The 22933-nt window shown below is 36.5% G+C and overlaps 1 protein-coding gene across 3 annotated transcripts in view; it reads right to left on the bottom strand.

Moving 5' to 3' along the window:
- Positions 1-570: 570 nt before the first annotated feature.
- The window catches only part of ASCC3 (activating signal cointegrator 1 complex subunit 3), a 357007-nt gene continuing 334644 nt past the window's right edge, over positions 571-22933 (bottom strand). For 2 of the 3 annotated variants that reach the window (XM_060616263.3, XM_060616262.3), the window contains exons 38-43: positions 12406-12557; positions 12003-12038; positions 10567-10714; positions 6377-6586; positions 4240-4415; positions 571-4158 (exon numbers count right to left, since the gene is read on the bottom strand). In XM_060616263.3, the coding sequence (XP_060472246.3) occupies positions 4011-4158; positions 4240-4415; positions 6377-6586; positions 10567-10714; positions 12003-12038; positions 12406-12557 (870 nt within the window). In that variant the 3' untranslated portion in view covers positions 571-4010. The remainder of the gene's footprint in view (positions 4159-4239; positions 4416-6376; positions 6587-10566; positions 10715-12002; positions 12039-12405; positions 12558-22933) is intronic. The other variant, XM_060616264.3, reaches the window with a different exon arrangement.

The raw sequence follows: 22933 nt of genomic DNA on the forward strand, positions 1-22933 counted from the left end.
TTAGGTTTTTACTGAATACACTCAAATTGATTTTCACGCTTTTACAAGCATGGGAGCAACACAACTCCCAGGGAAACTGGACAGAGTAGGTATTGCTTTGCAATGTTAGGAAAAGTACACAGATGCTATTAAGGGAGTTTTAAAACTTGCTTTAAAATGTCTTTCATTCTGGGTGCCACATACCTTGCACCCAAATACTTGGTGAAAGTGTGAGGAGCTCCCACACCATTGTTCTCAAAACCTGTTCTATTTCCAGAATAGTCCCTGTTTCTGCTGACTTGGACATCGGAAATGGCCCTTGGGAAGACTATGAAAGGGTGATGTTTATCCTCAGAAACCAGAAGGGGTAGAAATGAGGCAGTCGGACCTCTCTTCCATTCGGTGGGGCCTCCATGTACCATTCACTACCCCACCAAAGCACGTCCCCAGAAACTATTTTCAGAAAAGGCCCACTGTAGGAATCCTCATTCCCATGTACGCTGAGCTACAGCTGAAATTGCTCATGCATTTGTATTTGTGGAGGTGGAAATACTGTAGCACAAAGGAATGAAACACAAGTGAATCCCTCTCTGAGCACAAAGATTTTATTGTTTTTGGTGGGGTAATAGCAATGGTGGGGTGGGCTCTTAGTCATAAAATTTATCCTGAGGATGAGTTTGTTTACAATTTATCACCTTAGGCTTTCATTTACCTTTTATTTACTCTTGACAGCTGTTTATCATTTTCTAAGCATTTTCATGTAAAAGATTAAATGAAATTGACAAAACACTTGCTGTACCAGACACTGTGTATACAACAATGAATGAAGCTCACTGCCCTTATCACAATGGAGCCAAATACTATGAGAGGAAGTGCAGGCAGGTATCATCTCTGTTTTGTAGGTGACAAATGGAAACAGAAGAGTTGATGGAATACATTGTCCTAAATCTTCTAATATATGCTTGGATCACCAAACACAACACAGGGGCAAGGTAGTATTACAGAAACATAATTAAAACAACAACAACAACAACAACAACAACAACAAAAAACTCAAAACCAAAAACCAAAAAACCCAAACCACTTCTCTTGATACTGCAAGCCTAGCTTTTCTTTCCACTCCATACCTATTCCTTCTAGACCCTTGGTAAAACTGTGCTGTAATGGGAAATAGAGCCTATTTTCTGATAATAGCCAGCTGAAGTAACACATGTAAAGATGCACATTCCTGATAGACCACCTATTTGTTTTGGTATTGTAACTGACAAGCTTATTTAAAAGCTTAATTGAAGTCACTGGCTTTCTTCGTTAGAATGACTGTTAGACACCCTTTGTAGTATCAATTTCAGATTTTTGAAGAGGTATGCAATGATTTGTTTCCAGTGTGATCTGGAGTTTGGTGGAGAGACAACTATAATGTTGGAGTAGATAACGTTTGATTAATGAAGGTCTCTGACAGTAGCCTGCTTATTCATTATTTTATAATTGTGTTGTGAGAGTTTCCCCCCACCCCAATCCAAACTTCCTCTTCTGTACTTTACACCCATTTTATTTTTTTGCTGGTTCACCACGGTTAGTACTTTTTTTTTTTTTTTAATAACCCTTGCATCAATTTGACTAAAAAGCAGACACAAACCTAGACTTAGACATCCAAAAAAGATTTTTCCCTTTAGACCATTACTTTTAGAAAATATGCACCAATTCTGATGTGTTGCCATGAAGAACATTTTTGGAATCTCCCTTTTCTGATGGTCTTTGGTGTCGATTTACAAGCCATGAAAAAGGCAGTTTCATTTTTATGGCAGTCAGCATTACTCAGTGTTAGCCTTTTCATTTGCAGGAATTATGTGGTTATTTCAGAAGCTCCATTCCCTCCTGAAAAGTGGGCACTTTTGAGGCCATTTGGAAATATGGGCCTGATTGGCTGTAGGGAGTTGGAGAACTGGCTCCAGATCAGTCCTCCACATCCTGCAAAGTGCAGTCTTCTGATTCCAAGGTGGAAACCTCGAGAATAAAATTCATCTTAGATCAGTCCTGCAACCCTCAAAACATTAAAAACTGCTTCCAATATGACTTGGAATCAAAGGGTGCAGTCATTCAAAGTAACTGTATTTGTTTTCAATGGATAGGCATGGTATCTATGTAGTTTAAGAAGTCCAAATAAAAGATAACAAGTAAGTGAACAAGGATTTGGAGATTCAAATAATTTTTAATGAGAGGGAGGTGCTGTGATTCTGCTCAACCAAAGATGGATTACAGTCCATCATCTTTTCCAGGATGTCTCTGTAATGAACTGGTTAATATTAATTCACAGATACAGCGTTACTCATGAAACTTTAAAAATATTTTCTGAATTACAGGCCAAATGAAGAGTAACAAGAAAAATGTAAGCATCCATTCAGATGTGGCTGGCTGTGTGTGCTTGACCTTGGGTAAGACTGGAAGCAATCTGAATAGTACTCCAAGATCTCTCAAACTGACATGCAAAAGACTAGGGTAGAAGTTTCAAGCGAGGTAGAATCCTTGACATCTCATTAAAGGCCTCAAATTGGAAGAATTTTATTTTCCAGGAGTAGTATGGAATCCTTATGACGGAAAGTGAAAGGGCTGAGGCTGAAATTATGGGAGTAACTTTCTAGACCCTGCAACCATTCTCCATCACTTAAAATCGACAACCTGGAATCAATAATCATTCTTAGAATTTTGAGGACCTTAAAATGATCTAAGTAGAACTCATTAAACCAAAAATTTTTATCTCCTTGTTTTGCTTAGATTTAGAATTTAGATTTCTGAAAGCAGAAAAAGAAAGCTAATATAAGGGCTCAGTACATATCTTAGAAGCTAAGTTCTTTTATACTTAGTAATAATCAAAAAATTTAAAACTTTCTTCAGATTTTTCTTTTTAAAAAATTAAGGTCATGAAATAATTTTTACCTACTCATTTTGGATTATTTCTGAAAGAGAGAAGGCTCAGAGTTATTATCAGTTCATATTCTTCAAGCATATGGAGTTCCTGTTTAGGGCTACTTTCACTGTGAATAGTCAGCCGTACTGATGGAAGACAGACAGACACCTGGTAAGAGAAGACAATAAACCCTCAGGCTGAAAAGGCTTTATGATAATTTGAAGTTTTACAATAACTGTAGTACCCAAGATCCATGCTACATAACAATATTTCATTCTTCTTTTCCATAAATAATAAGTCATCATGATAATAAAACTACGTGGTCTCTCCATGTTATAACACAAGTTACACTGTACTTCTCACCTTGTATAAATAAATATCACAAAGAGTATGGAAGTAAAGTCTTGAAGCAGAGGTAATGAAAAGAAGAGTGGGGGGAACAAATGGGAAGGAAGCAGGTGAGATAATTGAGTCAGCTTGTCTTGAAGTGGCACTCTAAATATTTTATTTCCACCAGTTATAGTATCCACATTTTCTAAGATCAGTATATTTTGCTTTCCTTATCATCACTGGGCTCTGCAATATAATTTTACATCATATATTATTAACATTTTTGACTATAAGAAATTCTTGAAACTCCATGTGATCAAAGTATAAAATTTGCTAACAACCCATATTATATGTCTCCATACAGATTTGTCTTATGTATTTTATGCTGCAGGGCTAGAAATCTGTTACAACAAATCCTAACACTGTCATGTCTCAGTGTAGTTTTCCTTAGAAAATAAGAAACCAACATTCTTGTAAACATTACACCATGAGATGTAAGATTGATGGATAATTCCTAAATATCATCTCAATATACACAAAAGGTTTTCCTACACGTGTGTTCATTTTACATATCAAGAAACTCATGAAGACAACATTTTGAAAGGCAACATTTGTTAAAAGGCCACCGCAGCTGACTTTGTGTTGCTGGAGTCAATACTGCAGCCACCGTCAATTTCCTGGGTGTCTTGAGGTTAGAAGTTGATTCCACCAAGGCAAACATCAAGCAATTCGACTTTGTCTAGATGAACAGCCAGACTTCTTAACCAATTCTCTCAAATGGACTGTTTGGGTCAGGTTACTTCACTTTCAGGTCAATCAAGGCATCAGAGACCTCCTCATTGACCTGGGCAGAAATACTCGCTGGTGTGACATTGAGATGAATGTCATACTGCTGGTCCAGGCCAAGATAGCAGTCGCTCATGAGATACAGTGTGTAGATATACCTAAGTATAAAAACAGAATGAAGTGTAAAACAACAGTCATATTTAATTCTTTCAGAACTTGGGTGGTGAGACGCTGCTTACCTTCCAGGTAGTTCCGGAGTATAAAAAGAAATGGAAACAACGTGATGGTTTCGAACATATCCCACTCTTTTCAAAGCAATAAGTTCTCTCTTATCCACTTCTCCTAATATCAAAAACCATCCTTCATCTTTCAATTTGGGAAATCGGGGGGTAACTGCGTGGCTGTCTTGCTTTCCCTATAAACCAGAAAAAAAAAGAGATAAGACATTAATAATGTTTAGACTTTCTATGCCCTTCGGTTGTGGTTAAAAGGCTAGGTTGTTTTCCTTGAAGGCCATAAATCTACGCAGTTCAGTGTTATCTATCTGGGATGTTTTAAATTTTATTGTTTGGTATTTTTGATATGCTATCACCTGCCACTTTTCAGGATTCTCAAAGCACATTATAGACACTACTTTGTGGCTATAATCACCAGCATATTTGGCTCAGTTAGAATAGAAAGCCCTGAATCTTAATATCAAATTAGTAAATTCTCCCATCATTCTTATAAATGATATTAGTACCCTATTTGAAGATGGACGAATTGAGATACAATCATGTTAACCAAATCTTCCAAAGTCTTATTCACAAGAAACTGATACCTAGGGGAAAAAAGACAATCAAGACTAGACCTTGGACCTCAAGATAGTAAGCACTATATCATATAAATACCTTCCCTCAACCCAAGAATCAAACTCACATAAAAAAGCATATATTCTAATATGGCAATATTAAAAAATCCTTTCTTTGAGTAATGGGAAATTGTAAGCCAAGTGATTTGTAAAATGCATCAATCACCACAATCCAAGATCAGATATCGCCATAATGGCAGCACTTGAAGTCTTTACTTTAGATCGATTTTACCAAATACAAGATTTTAGTGATTCTTTAAGACACTGGCATTATGGCATAAAATGTACTGATAATGACATGCTTTCAATCAGACATCATTAAATATTCTAGAGGGAGATGTTGCACTTAAGACATTTTAAAAGAGAAGTCTGAGAGCAATGCATTTTTACAGCATTTAGAAACAAAGCTGAGGGTTTTTCTAGCATGATTAAGGCATGATTAAATTTTTAAGTAGTAATACTAAGGTAGAAAAATTGTAGTTTTCCCCCATGATTTTATCTGTATGATTACTACCATATTTTTTTGTAAGTTGGGATACATTAGGTCTTCTAAAAATGCTCATATTAGAGCCCCTACACTGCCAGAGGCCAATCGGTTTGAACTTACACTGACTGATTTTTAGCATTAGAAATTAAGTGAGATGGGACCTGAAAGCACAGCACTAAAAAGATGTAACAACAGAAAGCTACTTGCCATTCTGTGTTTGAAACAGAGTGGACCGTACTCACGAACAACCACTTCATTCCTGAGGGCTTATTTTAGATTTGGCACTGGGTGAAACAGAAGACAAATCCTTTCTTATTTCAATTATGGTACTAAAAACCAATCTGCCTACATGCTGTATGCTAATATTCTTAGAGGCCCCAATATTTAATATTTGTGTCATAGGTAACAGAAAAAAGCACAGTAATTGGAAATGAACACACTTTAAATTTTTGACCTGTATGAGCATTGACAACGCTCTCTCACAGGTATTATGGTGAAGGAAACAAGCAGATGTGGCATCTGAGGCGCAGAAAAGCTTAGTGTTTTACTCAAAGTCACAGAGCTAAGTGGTAAAACTTTGCTCCCATGCAGCCAAATGCGGTCCCTCCATATCAGAGTGCCCCAGGGCAGTGCTTCCCAAACCTTCAAGTCCTTAAAAATCATTTGGGGTGCTGGGTAAAGGTACAGATTTTGAGACCTCTCCCCCTGAGATTCTGATGCAGTCACTCTGATAAGTACGGCCAGGGAATCTGCACTCCAAAAGGCATTGCAGGGAATTCTGCCGGACTGAGTACATAGACCATATGAGAGCAGTATGTCACGCAATGTATTATGTAAGGTGGATATTCTGGGGCTGAAAAATGGCACATGGGGAGAAATGATTGATTTCAGAAGACTGACTCTTGCCGCTTAAGGCCAGTTGAGAAAGCAGGATTCATGAATGACACGGACACATTAGTAATATAAAAGATATGTGTGTGTGGTGGCGCATGCCGGTGTCTGGTGTGAAGCATTTGAGAATGGAAACCAAACACTATACCTTGTGGAACCCAAAGTGGACTCTCTGCAAGCTGACTTGAAGCACATACTCTTGATCAGCATGCAATTTGATCCACCTGTTGTCATTTCGTTTGTCTGAAGTCAGAGTTGTGATAGAGAGTTCACCATGTCCTTCCACTGAGTCATCCCACCAGCCTTTAACACTTAGGCCAACATCTATCACCGGCAAGTGGGATAAGAAATTCCACGCCTGAATAAAAAAAAGAGGAAAAGATAATAAAGGGATGGTTAATGTGAAATGCACTGATCAAGTAAGAAATAGTGTGCTTTGAAAAAAATCAACCTTTTTTTTTTTTTAAATGAAATTTATTGTCAAATTGGTTTCCATACGACACCCAGTGCTCATCCCAACAGGTGCCCTTAATGCTCACCACCCACTTTCCCCTCCCTCCCACCCCCCATCAACCCTCAGTTTATTCTCAGTTCTTAAGAGTCTCTTATGATTTGGCTCCCTCCCTCTCTAACTTTTTTTTTCCTTCCCCTCCCCCATGGTCTTCTGTTTTGACATTAATTCTAGATTCAATGCAGTTGTGAGAATTAACACAGAGAGATCCTGTGCACCAATTTGCCAGTTTCCTCCAATGGTAGCATTTTTCAAAACTAAAGTACAATATTAATACAGGATATTGACATGATATAATCCACAGCTCTTGTTCAGATTTCCCAGTTTTTCTTGAACTCATTTGTATGTGTGTCAAACTAGTGTGCTTTTGCTCTTTGTAGTTTAAAGTCTTTATTATTATTATTTTTTAACGTTTATTTATTTATTTGAGAGAGAGAAAGAGAGAGAGAGAGAGAACAAGCAGGGGTGTGGGGTAGAGAGAGAGAATTCCAAGTAGGCACCCTGGTGTCAGTGCAGAGCCTGATGCGGGGCTCTATCTCATGAAACATGAGACCATGACCTGAGCCGAAATCAAGAGTTGGACACTTAACCAACTGAGCCACCCAGGTGCCCCTAAAGTCTTTTTAAAGGCAACTAAAAAAGTATTAATCATTAGCTATACTGTGACTCCTTCACTGTAAATCCCTCCTAGATATTGAGTGGCTATGGTCTATACTAAACAATAAGTCTAAAAATGCTTGTTTTTAAACTTGTTTGTTTTAGAGAAGCATCGGATCTAATATTTACATGACTTCTAAGGCAGAGAGCATTACTTGGGGATATAAAGGCAACCTGGAAAAAAAAAAAAAAAACGTTGTGATGCAATTGTTGATGTCACTCAGCATCATTCATTGACTATTGTACAAAAATTTTTTTTGTCCATATTCCAAATTTATTCTGAAAGGAAAACATTCCTATGTGTCTGTATATCATAAAGAATCCTGTAAGTCTAGGGTCCTTCTGGAAATAACTATGTATTTTTGGCATTATATTGAGAATACCAATTAAAATGATGCATTTTAAAGGGATAGAAAATATCTTACTGATTTCATTCTTGCTCTTTAAATGGAAAGATATTTTGAGAAATCAGTATGCATATATCAAGTGACATCCTTATTGAATGAATGAATGAATTCCTAAGTCTACAGAAAGGATGTAACAAAATAAACTTAATGTTATCATGTTACTTATTGTCATATTTTTCTAATATTTATAACTATGTGGCAATATCACTATCAGTCAAGAAACTTCTCAATATATTGGTTGTTTTAATCAGTTACTAATCAGTTACCTTTTAAGTTAGTTTTTAAGAGTACTTTAATTTTGGTTTTTCTTTTATTTCTTAAATATATACCATAGATTTCCTTATAGGCTTTGATTTTCTGTTTGCTAAGACTTTTAGTGCTGCCGAGTACACCTAATTGAAATGAAGTAGCCCTCGTGAATCAAACTACCCCTTAGGAATTCAAAAAATGTAAATCCAATGCAAATTTTCAATCCAAATACAATCCTATAACTTGTCTTGTGAATCTGAAATGATGTCTGGAATAGATCTTGAAATAGTCAAGGTACAGAATGGTCTACACTGTGCTTCATTCAAGGTAACAGATGGCCCTATCCCCTCCTAGAGCCAACAGTCATTGAGTATAGAAGCTATACCACTTGATGTTCTAAGACTGGCCAGAGTGGAAAAGTGATCAAGGGGACACTTAATACACAATTTCTGTAAAGCATTTAACTTTGTGAGACAACACAAACAACAATTACTACAGGAAGCAAGACTTCATGTTTCTTTACTCGTACTATTAAATTAGTTACCAAGAGGTGTTTCCGGTTATTAGCAACTCATTGGGATTTTACTTTATAAAGCCCCCAAAAGTCAAATCTGGTTTTCATATATATGTAATCTTTCAGTAGCGCTTAAATATTTTTTTTTCATCGTTGGTGTGTACACACATACTTGTTGGGTGTGTGTATGTATACACACACATATATACAAAAAAACATAAGCTATTTTTAAAGAAATTGCTAAGACATTTCAATACCAGCCAAACATATTTATCTGAGGATTAATCTTCATCTATTGAATCAGGCAAGAGCATTGCCATGCATACAATTATTTAATTAGCAGCCAAATCCTCTGCCAGTCAGCAGCCGTTCCAGGCATACTGATGGGGTAGAAGATGCAAATCTCACAGTCGTACTGCTTTTTCTCATTACTACTGCAATTAGCACTTAAATTGATGCTTTAAACATACTAATTTCTGGAATAATTCAGGATTTGTATGTTACCTGGGATCGCCTCACTGCAGAGCCGACACCAGATTGCTCTGCAAATTGAAGCACTTTTGAGCCAAATAACCATCATCATATCAGACTGAGCCAATTTGCATTTGGTTTTAAAGATAACAGAATGGCAATTTATGCAAATAAATTAAGTAAGTTTACTTCTGAGTTCTCCCTGAACTAATTATAACAATGTTCTAATTTTTCATCACATCTAAAACTTGGCTTGAAATCAATGTATGTTAGGTTAGAAATCTGTTATTGCTAACAGAAGCCTTGTTTTGATTTCAATATATTGTTTTTATTCATAATTTTGATGGTAATTTAGTTAGAAAGGTAGGCACTTATTATGAAAATTTAGGTTGTTTTTTGGTGCCAATTTTGAGTTCAACAGAAATTGAACAATCAGACTTCACTGCCTGTTATACTTTTTCTAAGTCTTGCTCAAAACTAAGTTCCACTGGAAAAAAAGAATGACATGGTTTAGAAGTTTCTTTATCTTAATACTTACATTTTCAAGTCAGTATGCTAATTATGTTATAAATCCTGAATGTTTGACATGTTTAGGCTAAAACTGCTTAAGACTTAAAAGTCTATATATGCCAAATACTTCTGGCATCATTCATTCATATTTTTGGCCATTCCAAAGACTAGGTTTAGAGAGATGATCTATGTTGTCTTTTACAACACACATTTAGCTCTCTAAGTTATGTGGTACACAAAAAAGGGGTTTCTTAGAGAAATACTTTACAACCTAGGAACAATAAGCAATTAAAATAAAGGGGGAGGGCATAAAAAGGTAACTGAGGGAATTGCATGAAAATCTACTCAACTGAAATTTATACCCAAGTGGGTAATATAGCCTAGTGATGGACAAGCTACTGTAGTCCTTTCTAAACTGGTTTAATACATTAATCAGTATTAATACATTAATACATTAATACTTTAATACAGAATCAACTTTGAATAATGCCAATGCTACTAATTATTGTCACTATAAATATTTTTAATATTATTGAGCTCTATTCTATATTAGAAACTACATAACTACATTTTGTTTTTTAAATTTTTATTTTTGTTTTAGAGAGAGAGTGTGCACATGTGCTTGCGCATGTGTGAGCGGGGGAGGGGCAGAGGGAGGAGGAGAGAGAATCTCAGGCAGGCTCCATGCTCAGTGTGGAGCCCAGTGTGGGACTCGATCCCACAACCCTCTCAGATCGTGACCTGAGCTGAAATCAAGAGTTGGACATTCAACTGACTGAGCCATCCAGGCGCCCCATGGAACTACATAAAGCAATTTATATAATAACATCCTGCTTAATTTTCACAAAACTTCATGAGACAGGTATGATGTTTTCATGTTCATAATCATGGCATATGGTAGACAGAATTTAAACCCAGATGAATCAGACTCCAAAACCAATGCTTTAGGTTAGAAAACTCTAGGTACAATTTCCCAGACAGAATAAGGAAGATTTGAAACACAGAAACAATGATCTTACCTGCTTCATTTTTACAGCTGTTAGCTCATTTTCCATCATCGAGCTGAATACATGGTCCTTCCCTCCACAGGCATGGAGCAATTCAGGAAGGCACTCGATGAAGCCATGGCACCCAGTACGTCCGCCTTTTGTGCCTGTGCTCCATTTCCTGAAAAATAATATCAACACTAACTAATTCTTTCCTAGAATAAATGAGAATTCCTGACAATGATGGTTTACCTGATGACAACAGTTTTTTAAAATTAAGATTACTATACAACTTTTTAAAGGCTATTATCATTATGTTTCAAAATCAGCCAGCATTCTCTAAGATATCAATCCAAGGCAGTCTGGCTATTATGACATAAGATGTGTAAATCAAATGTGAGCTCAGTAACTACTTAGGGTTTACAGGTAGGGGGTGAATTTCTATAGGAAGGCACTAATGTATACCAGTGCTTCCTGTGGATAAAGCACTGAATTGGAGCCCTGATATTTTTTTTAAAGGATGCGGGCAAATGTCTCTAATATAATTACTTGAATAAAGTTTTCATCTTAAGTTTTTGGGAACCTACAATGAAAAGTACATTTGGGAATCTTTGAGATTTATGGCACAGAAACACAGTCCACCTAAATCTTACTATCTTGTTTATACAACAAGAAGAAAAATATGATTAAAATTATATTAATAGAGCTTTTTCAGGATGACAGCAAAGAGCTGGATGAAATCTCCTAGACCCCAAGCAGCTTTCCATAACAGCCCTGCGTGCTGTGTCACAGTAGTACTCTTATGTACCTACTTTACTGTTGAAACCCAACTCCTGTAACGCTTAGTACTGTCTTGGAAGGGTTCCTGAAACTGAGCTGCAGACATGAGGTATCTGCTTTTCTCCTCATGCCACCTGCTGCTGGTATGGCTCACTCTCTGAATATGCCTTTTAGTTTCCAGGACATCCCATGCTGGGGACTCAAGCACCATGGAAATAATTGCCTTGGCACCCAGTACACTTGAGGCCAACTGAGGGACTTTCCCTGGAGACCCCCATGTGTGTGTGAGGTTCTGGTTGGCCTCTGTGTCTAGATGCCTCAAATGAGTGCACACCATAGTCTAGCTGACAGGCAGCAAGTACATGATGGCAGCCTACAGCCAGACTGCTTTCTTCTGTTTTTCGGTCTACATGCCGTAAACCAACATTTTAGCTGCAAAGTATTTCTCAACTGATGTGAAATGCTAGTCTGAAAGAAACACTTTTATTTAAATACTGCCAATCTTGCTTACAAGAGGTACTGTTCTTTTTTTTTTTTTTTTTTTTTGCTAGAATTTTTGCAGCTATGTACACAGGACCTACAGGTTAAATAGTTGGATGATAATATAAACTCTTAAATATAGGTTATATCTTGAGCTGCTAGTATATACAACTACCCAGTTTTGGACATTTTGCGGATGTACGATTTACCTTTGACAATGGATTTCCAGATCCCTCAAGTCTATTCTGCAATTAGAGAAATTGGTAATTCATTTTGGTTTCGATTACACAGCACTTTCATAACATCTTTTAAAATGAAGGCTGATATTGTAAAGGAATAAATGCAGTTAAAATGGAAATGTAGGTAATGCTGTAAATAGAAAACAATGTAATAGAAGGTTAAAATGAATTGTGATTCAGCTTGTGGTAGATGACCAAATCCCAACTGAGAACCTTATATCACTAGCTCATGTCTCCCTCTGGGAGACAGGCATTTTCACTGTAAAGAACCAATATCTTCGGCATAACATAAAATTTAAGCGATCACACATGTAAAGAAAATATTATTTTTGAAATAAAAAAAACCAGTCACATTGAAAATTAAAACAATTACCTGAAAATGTGAAGATGGTGGTGTTCTATGTTTGGTACTGAAAGAAGAGAAGAGTCTTTTAACCACCGACCCTGGATCACCATCTGAACCAGATTGGTGATATTCAGGGCAGTCACCAGCCAGCCCTGGTTTGCAGCCACATCCAACATTGCCTGAACAGGGGGAAAAATGCACATATTACAAGAATACCATGGCCCCTGCCCTCTCCATTGGGGATCTAATGTTAACCTTAACAAAAGGCAAACGAACATAAAATGAGCATGATACCTCTAAATTACTATTAACCAAAATAGAAACCAGAAAGTAAACCACAGTTGGATTGGTAGGAACAACCCCCAAACTCTCATAGCACTTGTACACCACTTCCTGTAAAGTGCCAAATATTTAGCTGTTTGTAGGGTAGCACATAGAGCCAGGAAATACTGGTACCCAGCAATAAAACAGAGAAAAACTCAATCTACTTTAAGAACAAATACCTATATAATTCACTGTATCAAGAGCACTGGAAGCTGGATTTAAAGAGTGAATCTCTGGAAGTCTTTTCCAAAGTTAGTATCAGTAATAGTAAGGCAATAGTTTTTTTGCCAGAAATTTATTTTCTCCAAAAAGTGGACTAAAGACAGAGCCTCGGTTTTCAATGAAAATAATATACTACACACTTACAAATAGGGCTACTGCCAGTGGTACAAGTGGAAGGATGAGAAACTATTCATATTAGCCTATACATTTAATCTACTGTTTTATGGACAAACAAACGGCTGCATTTGCTTAAGGCAAAACTAAACAGTGAAATCTTATTTAAACAAAGGAGAAGTTTACACAGGCAAAGCTATTTCAATTAAATTAGATTCTGGAGAATGCTGACTTAAAGACACATAAGTTAATATCATGATCTGAGGCAGCTACTTTATACAGTTTTAGGAGCGTACTCTCTTGTTTTTGGGAAATGAAGACATAAAGCTAAGAGAAATGAGATGTAGTAAATGCTTAAAATGATAGTTTCATGGTAAAGAGCTCACCAACAATAAAATATTTATGAAAATGTTGTAAAAACCTATTAGAATATTTTTGGAGATAATTTTTTAAGGTTTATTTATTTTGAGAGAGAGAGAGAGAGAGAGAGAGAGAGAGAGAGAGAGAGAGAATATATATCCCAAGCAGGCTCTGTACAGAGCCTGACGCGTGGCTTGATCTAATGAATAGTGAGATCATGATCTGAGTAGAAATCAAGAGTTGGATGCCTAACTGACTGAGCCACTCAGGCACTCCTGGAAATAATTTTTAAGGCATATTATGCTACTAAAACTAATTTGCCATATTACTTAATACTACCGAGGCAGACACATTTTTCTTCTAAGTTTTGAATTTCCTATTCTGTGTTTTCTAGTTTAAGAAAGAGTACAATAGTTTAAAAAACATGTGGCTAAACCAGTCTGCTGTCTTTTTAAACACATTACAAGGAAATGGGTCAACATTTCTGGATATCATGGTTACTATGATGAAATGGTCAAACGGGGTTTTAGCACCCATGAGTCCTCTATATATGAAAAAGCCTCATACTAATGTAATACATACATTTATATGTATGTATATGTGTATATCAATGTGTATACTTGTATGAATGTACATGTTTATCAATCTAGGGAAAATTGGCTTCCATTCTTCCTGTTTCTCTGCACAGTTGATTAAAATACTCTGTTTTTCTTTGAAGCGTATGAGACAAAAAGATCATGAGGAACACTGTACTCAGACCAAAGGGGGGAAAAAAAAAACCCAGCATTAGTTCACAAGTCACAACTCTTGAGTTATGTAAGGGAATAGAAAAGAAAAAAGAAACGAATAATTATACCTAATGCAGATCATGATGGTGTTAGAAGTTGTAATGTGGGTAACTATGGCGATTTTACATTATAACCTGACTGGAAATAAATTCCAGACCAAAAGCTCACATACATGAAGAGCTCGATGGATGGACCATATGTTTTTAACTTTGAAGTTTTCATGATGAAGTTGAAAGATTTCATAAAATTTATGAGCATTCCCCACAATTTTTCATTGTATGGTCCAGATGTGAAAATGTAAAAAATCATGCAGAGTGATTGCTTACATGAAGTAAATGAAAAGCCATGTCATGAATTGAAAACTATTATTTCTCTTGTTTTAATTTAGAGAAAAGGCAGGTAGGGAGATCAAGAATCTGGGATAAAAAAAGGTTTTGCAACCACCCAAATGTGCTGAGCCAAGTGTTGCTCTCTGCTCAATCACTCTCGAGTTGGGCCTGTTTTCTCTGCACCCCTCACCCCCCACCTCTACCACTGCCTTAGTGTAGGCCTTCATCACCTCTTACCTGGAATATTAATAACTACCCCTTTATTCTCATCTCATATAATTTTTCTTCAATCCATGTTTTATATGGTTACCAAAGTAAATTATCACAGAGATGACACTGATTGTGTCATTTGTCTGCTTACATTTCTTTGATGGCTTCTCATGGTGTAGAGGACAATGCTAGCTAGCACTTCTCTGCATGATAGTTCTGGTCTGTGATCTAGCCCATCCTGGCTTATCATTCTGGCCCCTTTCTGTACTCCTAAAATAGCAATACTAAACTACTGCTATTTTCCCACTTTTGTCCTTGCTCTTAATGTTCTCTTTCTGCAAATCCTGCTCTACCTGTTTACTCAGGAAATTCTGATTCATCCTTCAAGATCAAGATACATCCTTCAAGTAGCTCAAATGCTACTTCTTTTTTTAATGTTTATTTATTTTTTTTTTTGAGAGAGAGAGGGAGGGAGGGAGGGAGGGAGGGAGGGAGGGAGGGAGGGAGAGAGAGAGAGAGAGAGAGAGAGAGAGAGAGAGAGAGAGAAAGCACAAGAGAGGGAGGCACAGAGAGAGAGGGAGACACAGAATCTGAAGCAGGCTCCAGGCTCCAAGCTGTGAGCACAGAGCCCGCCGACGACGCAGGGCTCAAATGCACAAACTGTGAGGTCATGACCTGAGCCAAAGTCGGACGCTTAACCGACTGAGCCTCCCAGGTGCCCCTCAAATGCTACTTCTTACTGTGAAGTCTCCCTGATTCTTCCAGATGGATTGTAGGTATTTCTTTTTCTATGCATCTGCTGCTCTGGACACATGCCACCATTACCCTATTGTGATTCTTTGTTTACATATCTGCCCTTTAAACTATAGATTTCTTGGCAGCAAGAATTTAGAAATGTTCTGTTAATTCTAGCCCAGTGCACTCAAAGAGTATTTTGTGTGTGTGTGTGTGTGTAAGAATATTGGTAAAAAACCCAATTACAATGATTATAACAACTTCTGCCTAAATTATTGCAAACTTGCTGCAGGCAGTTCAGTGTAGGAAAAATATTACAAGCTTCGGTGTCAGATAGACATAGATTTGAATCCTAATTTTGTTCCAATTTCAGGGTGTTATTACATGTCCTTATAGGGGAACTATATAGGTACAATGAGGTAATGTACTAAGTAAGGTATCTAATATACTGCCTGGAACACAGATCTCAACAAACAGGGGCCTATTTCTAAAGTTTTTCCATGATAAAATGAAAAGAACACTCTAAAATAGTCCATTTTTTCTAACAAGGATTTCCTTTGGGCCTTTTGGCGTGAATTTCTGCATCGAGAAGTATAGGGCCTTGAGGCCCAGAGCATGCAAGGTCAGGAGCAGATGCATGGAATGGGCAAAACAGTTCATCAGGGGAGGTGCCAATTATGAGATAGTCAGGGAACAAGGCTAATGACAGTCCCTGAGGCTCCGGCCAAACTGGTGGATGTGGGCTTGGTTCTCAGTTTGAGTGGGCAAGCCCTGGTTACTGTTCAGAGGTATACCCCTAAAGAAGCTAAGGCCAGGGGATGGTCCAGGTAAATGGACTTGAGGGTCCTAGTAACTTGTAGTGATGTATCTCCGCATGACTGAGCCTACGATGGATTCCCTGTGTCTCATGGTCCTTTGTAGCAGTCCTCCTGACAGATAAAACCTAGTAGGTATGCTCCTTCCCAGAGTGGGACTGAATTTGGTAACAGCTGGAGATCACGGCTCAGTTCCCCAACTCATCTCAAAGTCCCTTACAGAGATCTAATACCAAACAACAAAGGTGGTTTTAGTACATTGAGGAGATATAACTCTGTGGATATTTTTTTACCAGCTTAGCATTAATATTAGGCAAATACTTAATCCCCCTTTATCTCTCATCCACTTTCTACTTGGCATGTTACCTACTACAGGGCAAAACTAGGATAATTCTAAGTGTAGGGGAAAATGGATGGGGGTTGACTCTGTGTATGAGACTTTCTCCTACTAAGTTGGAATGAACTTCAATTGATTGTTGATCGAGAACTCTTTGTCATTTCCAGCTGTGACAAAATGGAAATATAATTTCTAGTACTGTATTCATTTATAAAATTATACTACTATTAAAATCTTGTCATAATTAATAGAAATAGTGGAGCTGTCATTTATTCATAGGAGACCAGGGGTTTTAACCGAGGTGCCACTATGGAGCCAGGTGAAAAGTCCAGGTAAAAACTAAAGAACTTCTGCAGTATGTGGCTTTATGCCAAGGTAAACCACCACCACCACAAACTACAAAAATCAATCCCACCCCTCACTCCCATAAACAATGACAAGTTTAGAAAATGGACACTCTCTGGAAGGAAATTTTTTAGACTCTTGGAGTCCTGGAGCCAAAGGCATGGTTTATGACTTGAATACAACTCATGTCCTGAACATTTATTTTGAATCAATTTCAAGAATTCCCTAAGCATATATCAGACTTGGTCTTAGCATTTAAATTCAACCACATTTTCACAGTGGTGTCACTACTTCTGCAAAGGACAGATTTGTCCAAATCTAGAGATACTTTTCATACCTTCTGCTATCATAGATTATATTTAACAATGCAAGCTTGACAACATGTCTCTCCATATTATATCAAATAAAATTTCATTCAATCATTAAAAGTCCTAAACAGTGAATTATATTATTCAAGTCAACCTGCATAGACTGTATGAGTATATGGTGTCGGGAAAATACTTGCATAATAGTGCAGAGATTATAAAACACTTTCGTAAATAGCTCACCTTTGATTGTTAATGATACCAAGTGTGAGGGAGGGATTAGTAATCATTCTCCTTTCACAGGGAAACTGAAGCTCGTGAGTTCAGTGACTATGCAATCACACCACTCAAAAGTGAAATTAAGACTTGATCTTGGTTTGCCAATCAATTACCTGGGTGCATTACACTATATTTTATTACCTTTGAATGATTTACATTTACCTTGGCTTTTTTTTTTTTTTTTAATTTTATTTTAAGTAGGCTTCACACCCAGCCTGAGACTTGAACTCATGACCCTGAGATTAAGAGTCTCATGCTCTATCGACTGTGCCAGCCAGGTGCCCCTGCCCTGTATTATTTCAAGAAGAATTTAAAGTGGTTTACATGTGTCCTTTTCCCCCCTACATAATGGAAAAATAGAAACTCCAGAAAAATTAGGAGTTTGATCAATTATTGTCTCTGAATGAATTTTATCAACACAATTTTTGAAAAAGTAATTTTCGAATACATTTGAATCCATAATTTGGTTATAAGTACATCTTAATATTTGACATACACGTATTATGTATCATTTGGAATCCAACTGAATTCTGGATTTAAATGGTTCAAGGGTAACATAGGAACTTTGAGTACTGTGACCGAATTAAGTCAACTTCATTGCAAGAAAATAGAATCACTGAACACTAAAGAAAAGCTATCATTCAATATACATCAAATGATATTAACAGGTGGATAATAAGATGCAGCTCTAAGGTCCATTATTTAACTTTTTCTAAATTTAGTTTGAAAAGTCTGTGAATTAGTGCTCACTGTCATCAAGAGTCTGTGGCTGTAGAGAGTACATATGGAGAGGACAGATGATGCCCCAGCTCTTCTACCCACAGTCCCCTTAGCATTCTGACTCGTACCCTCTCTTCTTCCTCCCTTTATCCTTTGCTCTCTTTAAGGAACTTTTTCTCTTTTCCTCACATCTCCTGCTAGTCACGCTTGGGTATCTAGTTGCAGTGTACAGATTGCAACAACCACGTGAAAATAACATCATGACAAAGGCTGAAATGGTTCGATAATGTTGCTATTTCTGTTCAAATTAGAGGACATAAAGATAATATATTGACAGAACTTAAGAGAAAGGTTTAGTCTAGAATGGGAGAAAAAGATTTTCATTAATTTACAGAAGTTACTATTTATGGAATGTCATGTGAATGCAAAATACTATGGAAAGATCATAAAAAATAAGTAAATAAAAGTCTGTGAAATTCACAGCCAAGAGGAACCTAAGGAGATATGACAACTAAATGTAATGTGGTACCTTTAATGGGGCCCTAGCAAAGAAAAAGGACATTAAGTACACTAAAGAATTCTAAGTATGACTTTAGTTAATAATAATGTATCAATATGGGTTCATTAATTGTGACAAATGTACCTTATTAATGTCAGATGTTACTAACAGAGGAAAACTGGGTGTGGGATATATAGGAACTCTCTGTACTCTCTTTGCAACTTTTCAATAAATCTAACACTGTTCTAAAATATAAAGTATTAAAAAAAAAAGACTATGGAAATTCATCCTAAGCAGCTTGTTAGAACATTAGTTGTTACACATCTGCTAGAAAATGCACTATTTAGTTCAAGAGCTCCCAGAAGTTTTACAATGATGGGAAAAACTGAAAGAAAAAAAAAAAAGCTTTTCTTGACAGAAAGGCATACTCTTTTAAAGGTTGAGGTCAGCTGCAAGTAATGATACAATATTTTGTCAATAATTAAAATGCTATAAGTACATTTATAAGAATCCTTTTCAATAGCAACAGTTGTTCACTGGAACTTTCTCCTGAACTTTTCCCCCCAGAAGGTTAGCATTCAGGAAGCTCAGCTGCTGTCTAACAAACTTAATTAATCAAAAAGTCATTTCCGAGCTGTAACTATGAGTAAAAGCGCTTCAAGTGTGCTAGCAAGCCTACAAGTTAATCAAAATGCTAATGCAGTACAAATTAAAGTTGTGATTAACATTTCACAGTAGCTGCTTAAGTGAGTTGATCACACAAATGGGTTAAGCATTACTCATTTCCTATAGCCCCAACCGGGAAAAGGATTGTGATGTGGGTATGAGGACAGGAGCTGGGGGTAGAAGGATCCTTCATAATAGCATCACATCATCAATAAACCGTCACCAAATTGTCATACAAAAGCTTACAGGTAGAGTCACCCAGGGGGAAATAGCCTTCCAAATTATATTATAGTGCTTGAAGGGAGATTGCCTGTAAATCCACAAGAATAAGTAAAGGTGTTTAACACCTCAAAATCCACACATTTGTGTTAGTTTTGGAAATGCTACATGCATTTAGCTCTGTGTTGCTTCTGGGGAAGGAAATGGTACCTTGTTTAAATGTTGTTTCCTGTGTTCTACTGAGGAATTAAAATGTAGCTCTCATACATGAAGAAATAACCACTAACTGGATGATGATTCTATTTTTTTTACTACATTTTTATTTTAATTCCAGTATAGTTAACATACAAGGTTTATATTAGTTTCAGATGTGAAACAGAGTGAGTCAACTGGATGATGATTTTGCACCATAGTATGGATCTTTGCATTTGGAAGATTAATCCTTCAGGATTAAATTCATTTAGCATTATTTGCTTTTAAATACTCATCCATTAAGAAAATTTCATCAGGCTTCCATGGCAAGATATGAGCTCCTGGCAGTCTTGCCAGGAAAGCAGCCTGAATTAGACTTCCCTGTTTCCATGAATTTGATAAGGTCACACTAATGTTTACAATAAACAGACTACATTTGTTGGTAGACAATTCAGATTTGGCAGATAATCTCAAAAACATTGTGAGAATCCACACATAATAAATCTCCCTTTTCAATCCTCTCCTAATAAATAACTTGAAAGGAAAAAGAGAAATATTTATTCATTCCATTCATCATAATATATTGAAATACACTACATGCCAAGAACTATATCCAAGTTACCTTAACAGTCAGTGATATTATAAATAGTTATTGATAAGGTTCCAGCCTACCTTGGATGATGCAAAATCCTCCAAATGTACGCTCATAGTATTAATATTCCTTAAAATATCCATAAAACAGATATATTTAAAACTCAGTAGTGTAATTTTCATTTTAGGATCCTTTAAAAATTTGAGTTGCAGCAATTAACTATTTAATTATTTACTTTTTTTTTAACTCTTCAGATTATAGATCTCTAAATATGTATAATCCAATTTTGGAAGTCTAAAAATTATTTATTTATAATCCACCCATCTTTTTCTTAAAATGATTTGAAGAAGCTTTCTGAAGTCTATTGTGCTGTACTACCCACTTAAAGATAATCTTTTCATTTCGTCTAATTGTAAGCATTTAAAAGTGTGAAAGGATTCTAAGAATATACAGAAGGTTTTATCTATCAATTACTATATCAAAACATTTCTTACAAGTATTGGATTAGCGATTTGACCAAGTACTTCTTTTGTTAAGCTTAGCAATACCTGGCCTATTTCTACTGCTAACTGTATTTGACTCTACAATTCTAAAACTTGTTCTCTTAATTGACACTGACATTCTTCAATACATTGACAACCCACTAAGCATGTGCTTAGTGCACCCATAGGTAAATACTCCTCAAAGGTTACGTTAGTCTTGCTTCATGGCAGTTCTATCTCCTGGCGTCATACAATATTTTCATGCTTTTTAATCTACACAAATGGAAATCATTTGTTAATGGAAATATAGAGCCAGCTATAGTCATAGTATTTCTCAGTTAAAAAATTAAATCACTCATATGTGGAATTTAAGAAACAAAACAGATGAACATAGAGGAAGGGAAGGAAAAATAAGATAAAAACAGGGAGGCAAATCATAAGAGACTCTTAAATACAGAGAACAAGCTGAGGGTTGTTGGAGGAGAGGTGGGTGGGGGGATGGGCTAAATGGGTAATGGGCATTAAGGGGGGCACTTGTTGGGATGAGCACCAAGTGTTGTATGTAAGGGATAAATCACTGGTTCAACCTTGAAACCAATACTATACTGTATGTTAACTAACTTGAATTTAAATAGATAATGTACTCTAAAAAAAATAAAGTCAATGAAAAATATTCATATCATTGTATCATCTTTTGTTTCCCTTATCTTATTCTTTCCTGTTTTCAGACTTGAATATGTACATACATACATATCTTAAACTTATCAATTAAAATCTTTTAAAAAATAGATTGAAAATTCAATGTGTTTTCAGAATAGCTGTGGGTTATAAAGAAGATAAAGTTGATATGAGATGTAATATACTTTAAGTTTATTGGAAATGGTTTATAGAGAGATAAAGACGTCAAATTATTGTTTGAAGTTTGGGTTAAAGAACAATTTCACCAATAAACTTTCAGGGATTTGTTTTTGCAAACTGAAGAAGGTTTTCTGAAAGGAGAAAAGTATATACGTCTATTCAATTCATAGATTTCCTCCCCTTTATTTATGGCTAGCACCATTCATGACAATTGATAAACCCTATTAAAGCATGTTAGATGGTAACTAGACTACAGTGGTGATCATTTTGCAATGTATACACATGTCAAATAACTGTGCTGTACACCTGAAACTAACATAATATTGCATGTCAGTTATCCCACAATTAAGGAAAAAATTTTCCCTGCTTTGATACTAATAAGACCCAAAAGAACAAAAAGCATGTTAACATTAATTTGTGTGGCAGATGAGCTACATATTACTTTCTGTGTGCAAGAGAAGAAAGGCTGGAAACAGTAGTTCAAAAAAACCTGGGCATTAAGGAAAATAATGTGAAATCACAGCTCTTTTATTAAAATTAGATGCAGGGGCACTGGGGTGACTCAGCTGGTTAAGTGTCCAACCCTTGATTTAGGCTCAGGTCATGATCTCACGGTTCGTGAGATCAAGTCCCGCATAGGGCTCTGCACTGACGGCATGGAGCCTGCTTGGGATTCACTCTCTGCCTCTATCTCTACCTCTCTCTCTCTCAAAATAAATAAATAAGCAAATATTTAAAAAAGGTCAGATGCAAGAATTTACACCTTACTTGCCAGAGCATACCTTTTAGGTACTGAATCCCTAGATTATTGCCAAAGCAGGCCCTCTTGTTTAACCTTTCCTACCTCCATGAGGGCAACAAAACATGAATTCGATCTATATAAACATGTGCCTTGCTTGGTATGCAGAATACAGAACTTTCCACTCTTCCTCGATAGTAAAGGGGAGATGTCTGCTATTTTGGGGGAATCGGTAGTTCTGTATCTTGAGGCAAGGAATCTCTGAGATTGCTTATTGCTACTAGAAGTTTGAAGCTTTTCAAAAAGAATCAGTGTGATGGACAAAGTCTGCCTTTAGGGGAGCTCCATTAGTTGTTAGTTTGATTAACCAGTGTAAGAAGCCAAGAACCTAACCTAAGCAGCACTGAAGAATGCAAGAGAAACAT

Source organism: Panthera onca, chromosome B2 (assembly GCF_046562875.1).
Source record: "Panthera onca isolate mPanOnc1 chromosome B2, mPanOnc1 haplotype 2, whole genome shotgun sequence".
Classification (NCBI taxonomy): domain Eukaryota; kingdom Metazoa; phylum Chordata; class Mammalia; order Carnivora; family Felidae; genus Panthera; species Panthera onca.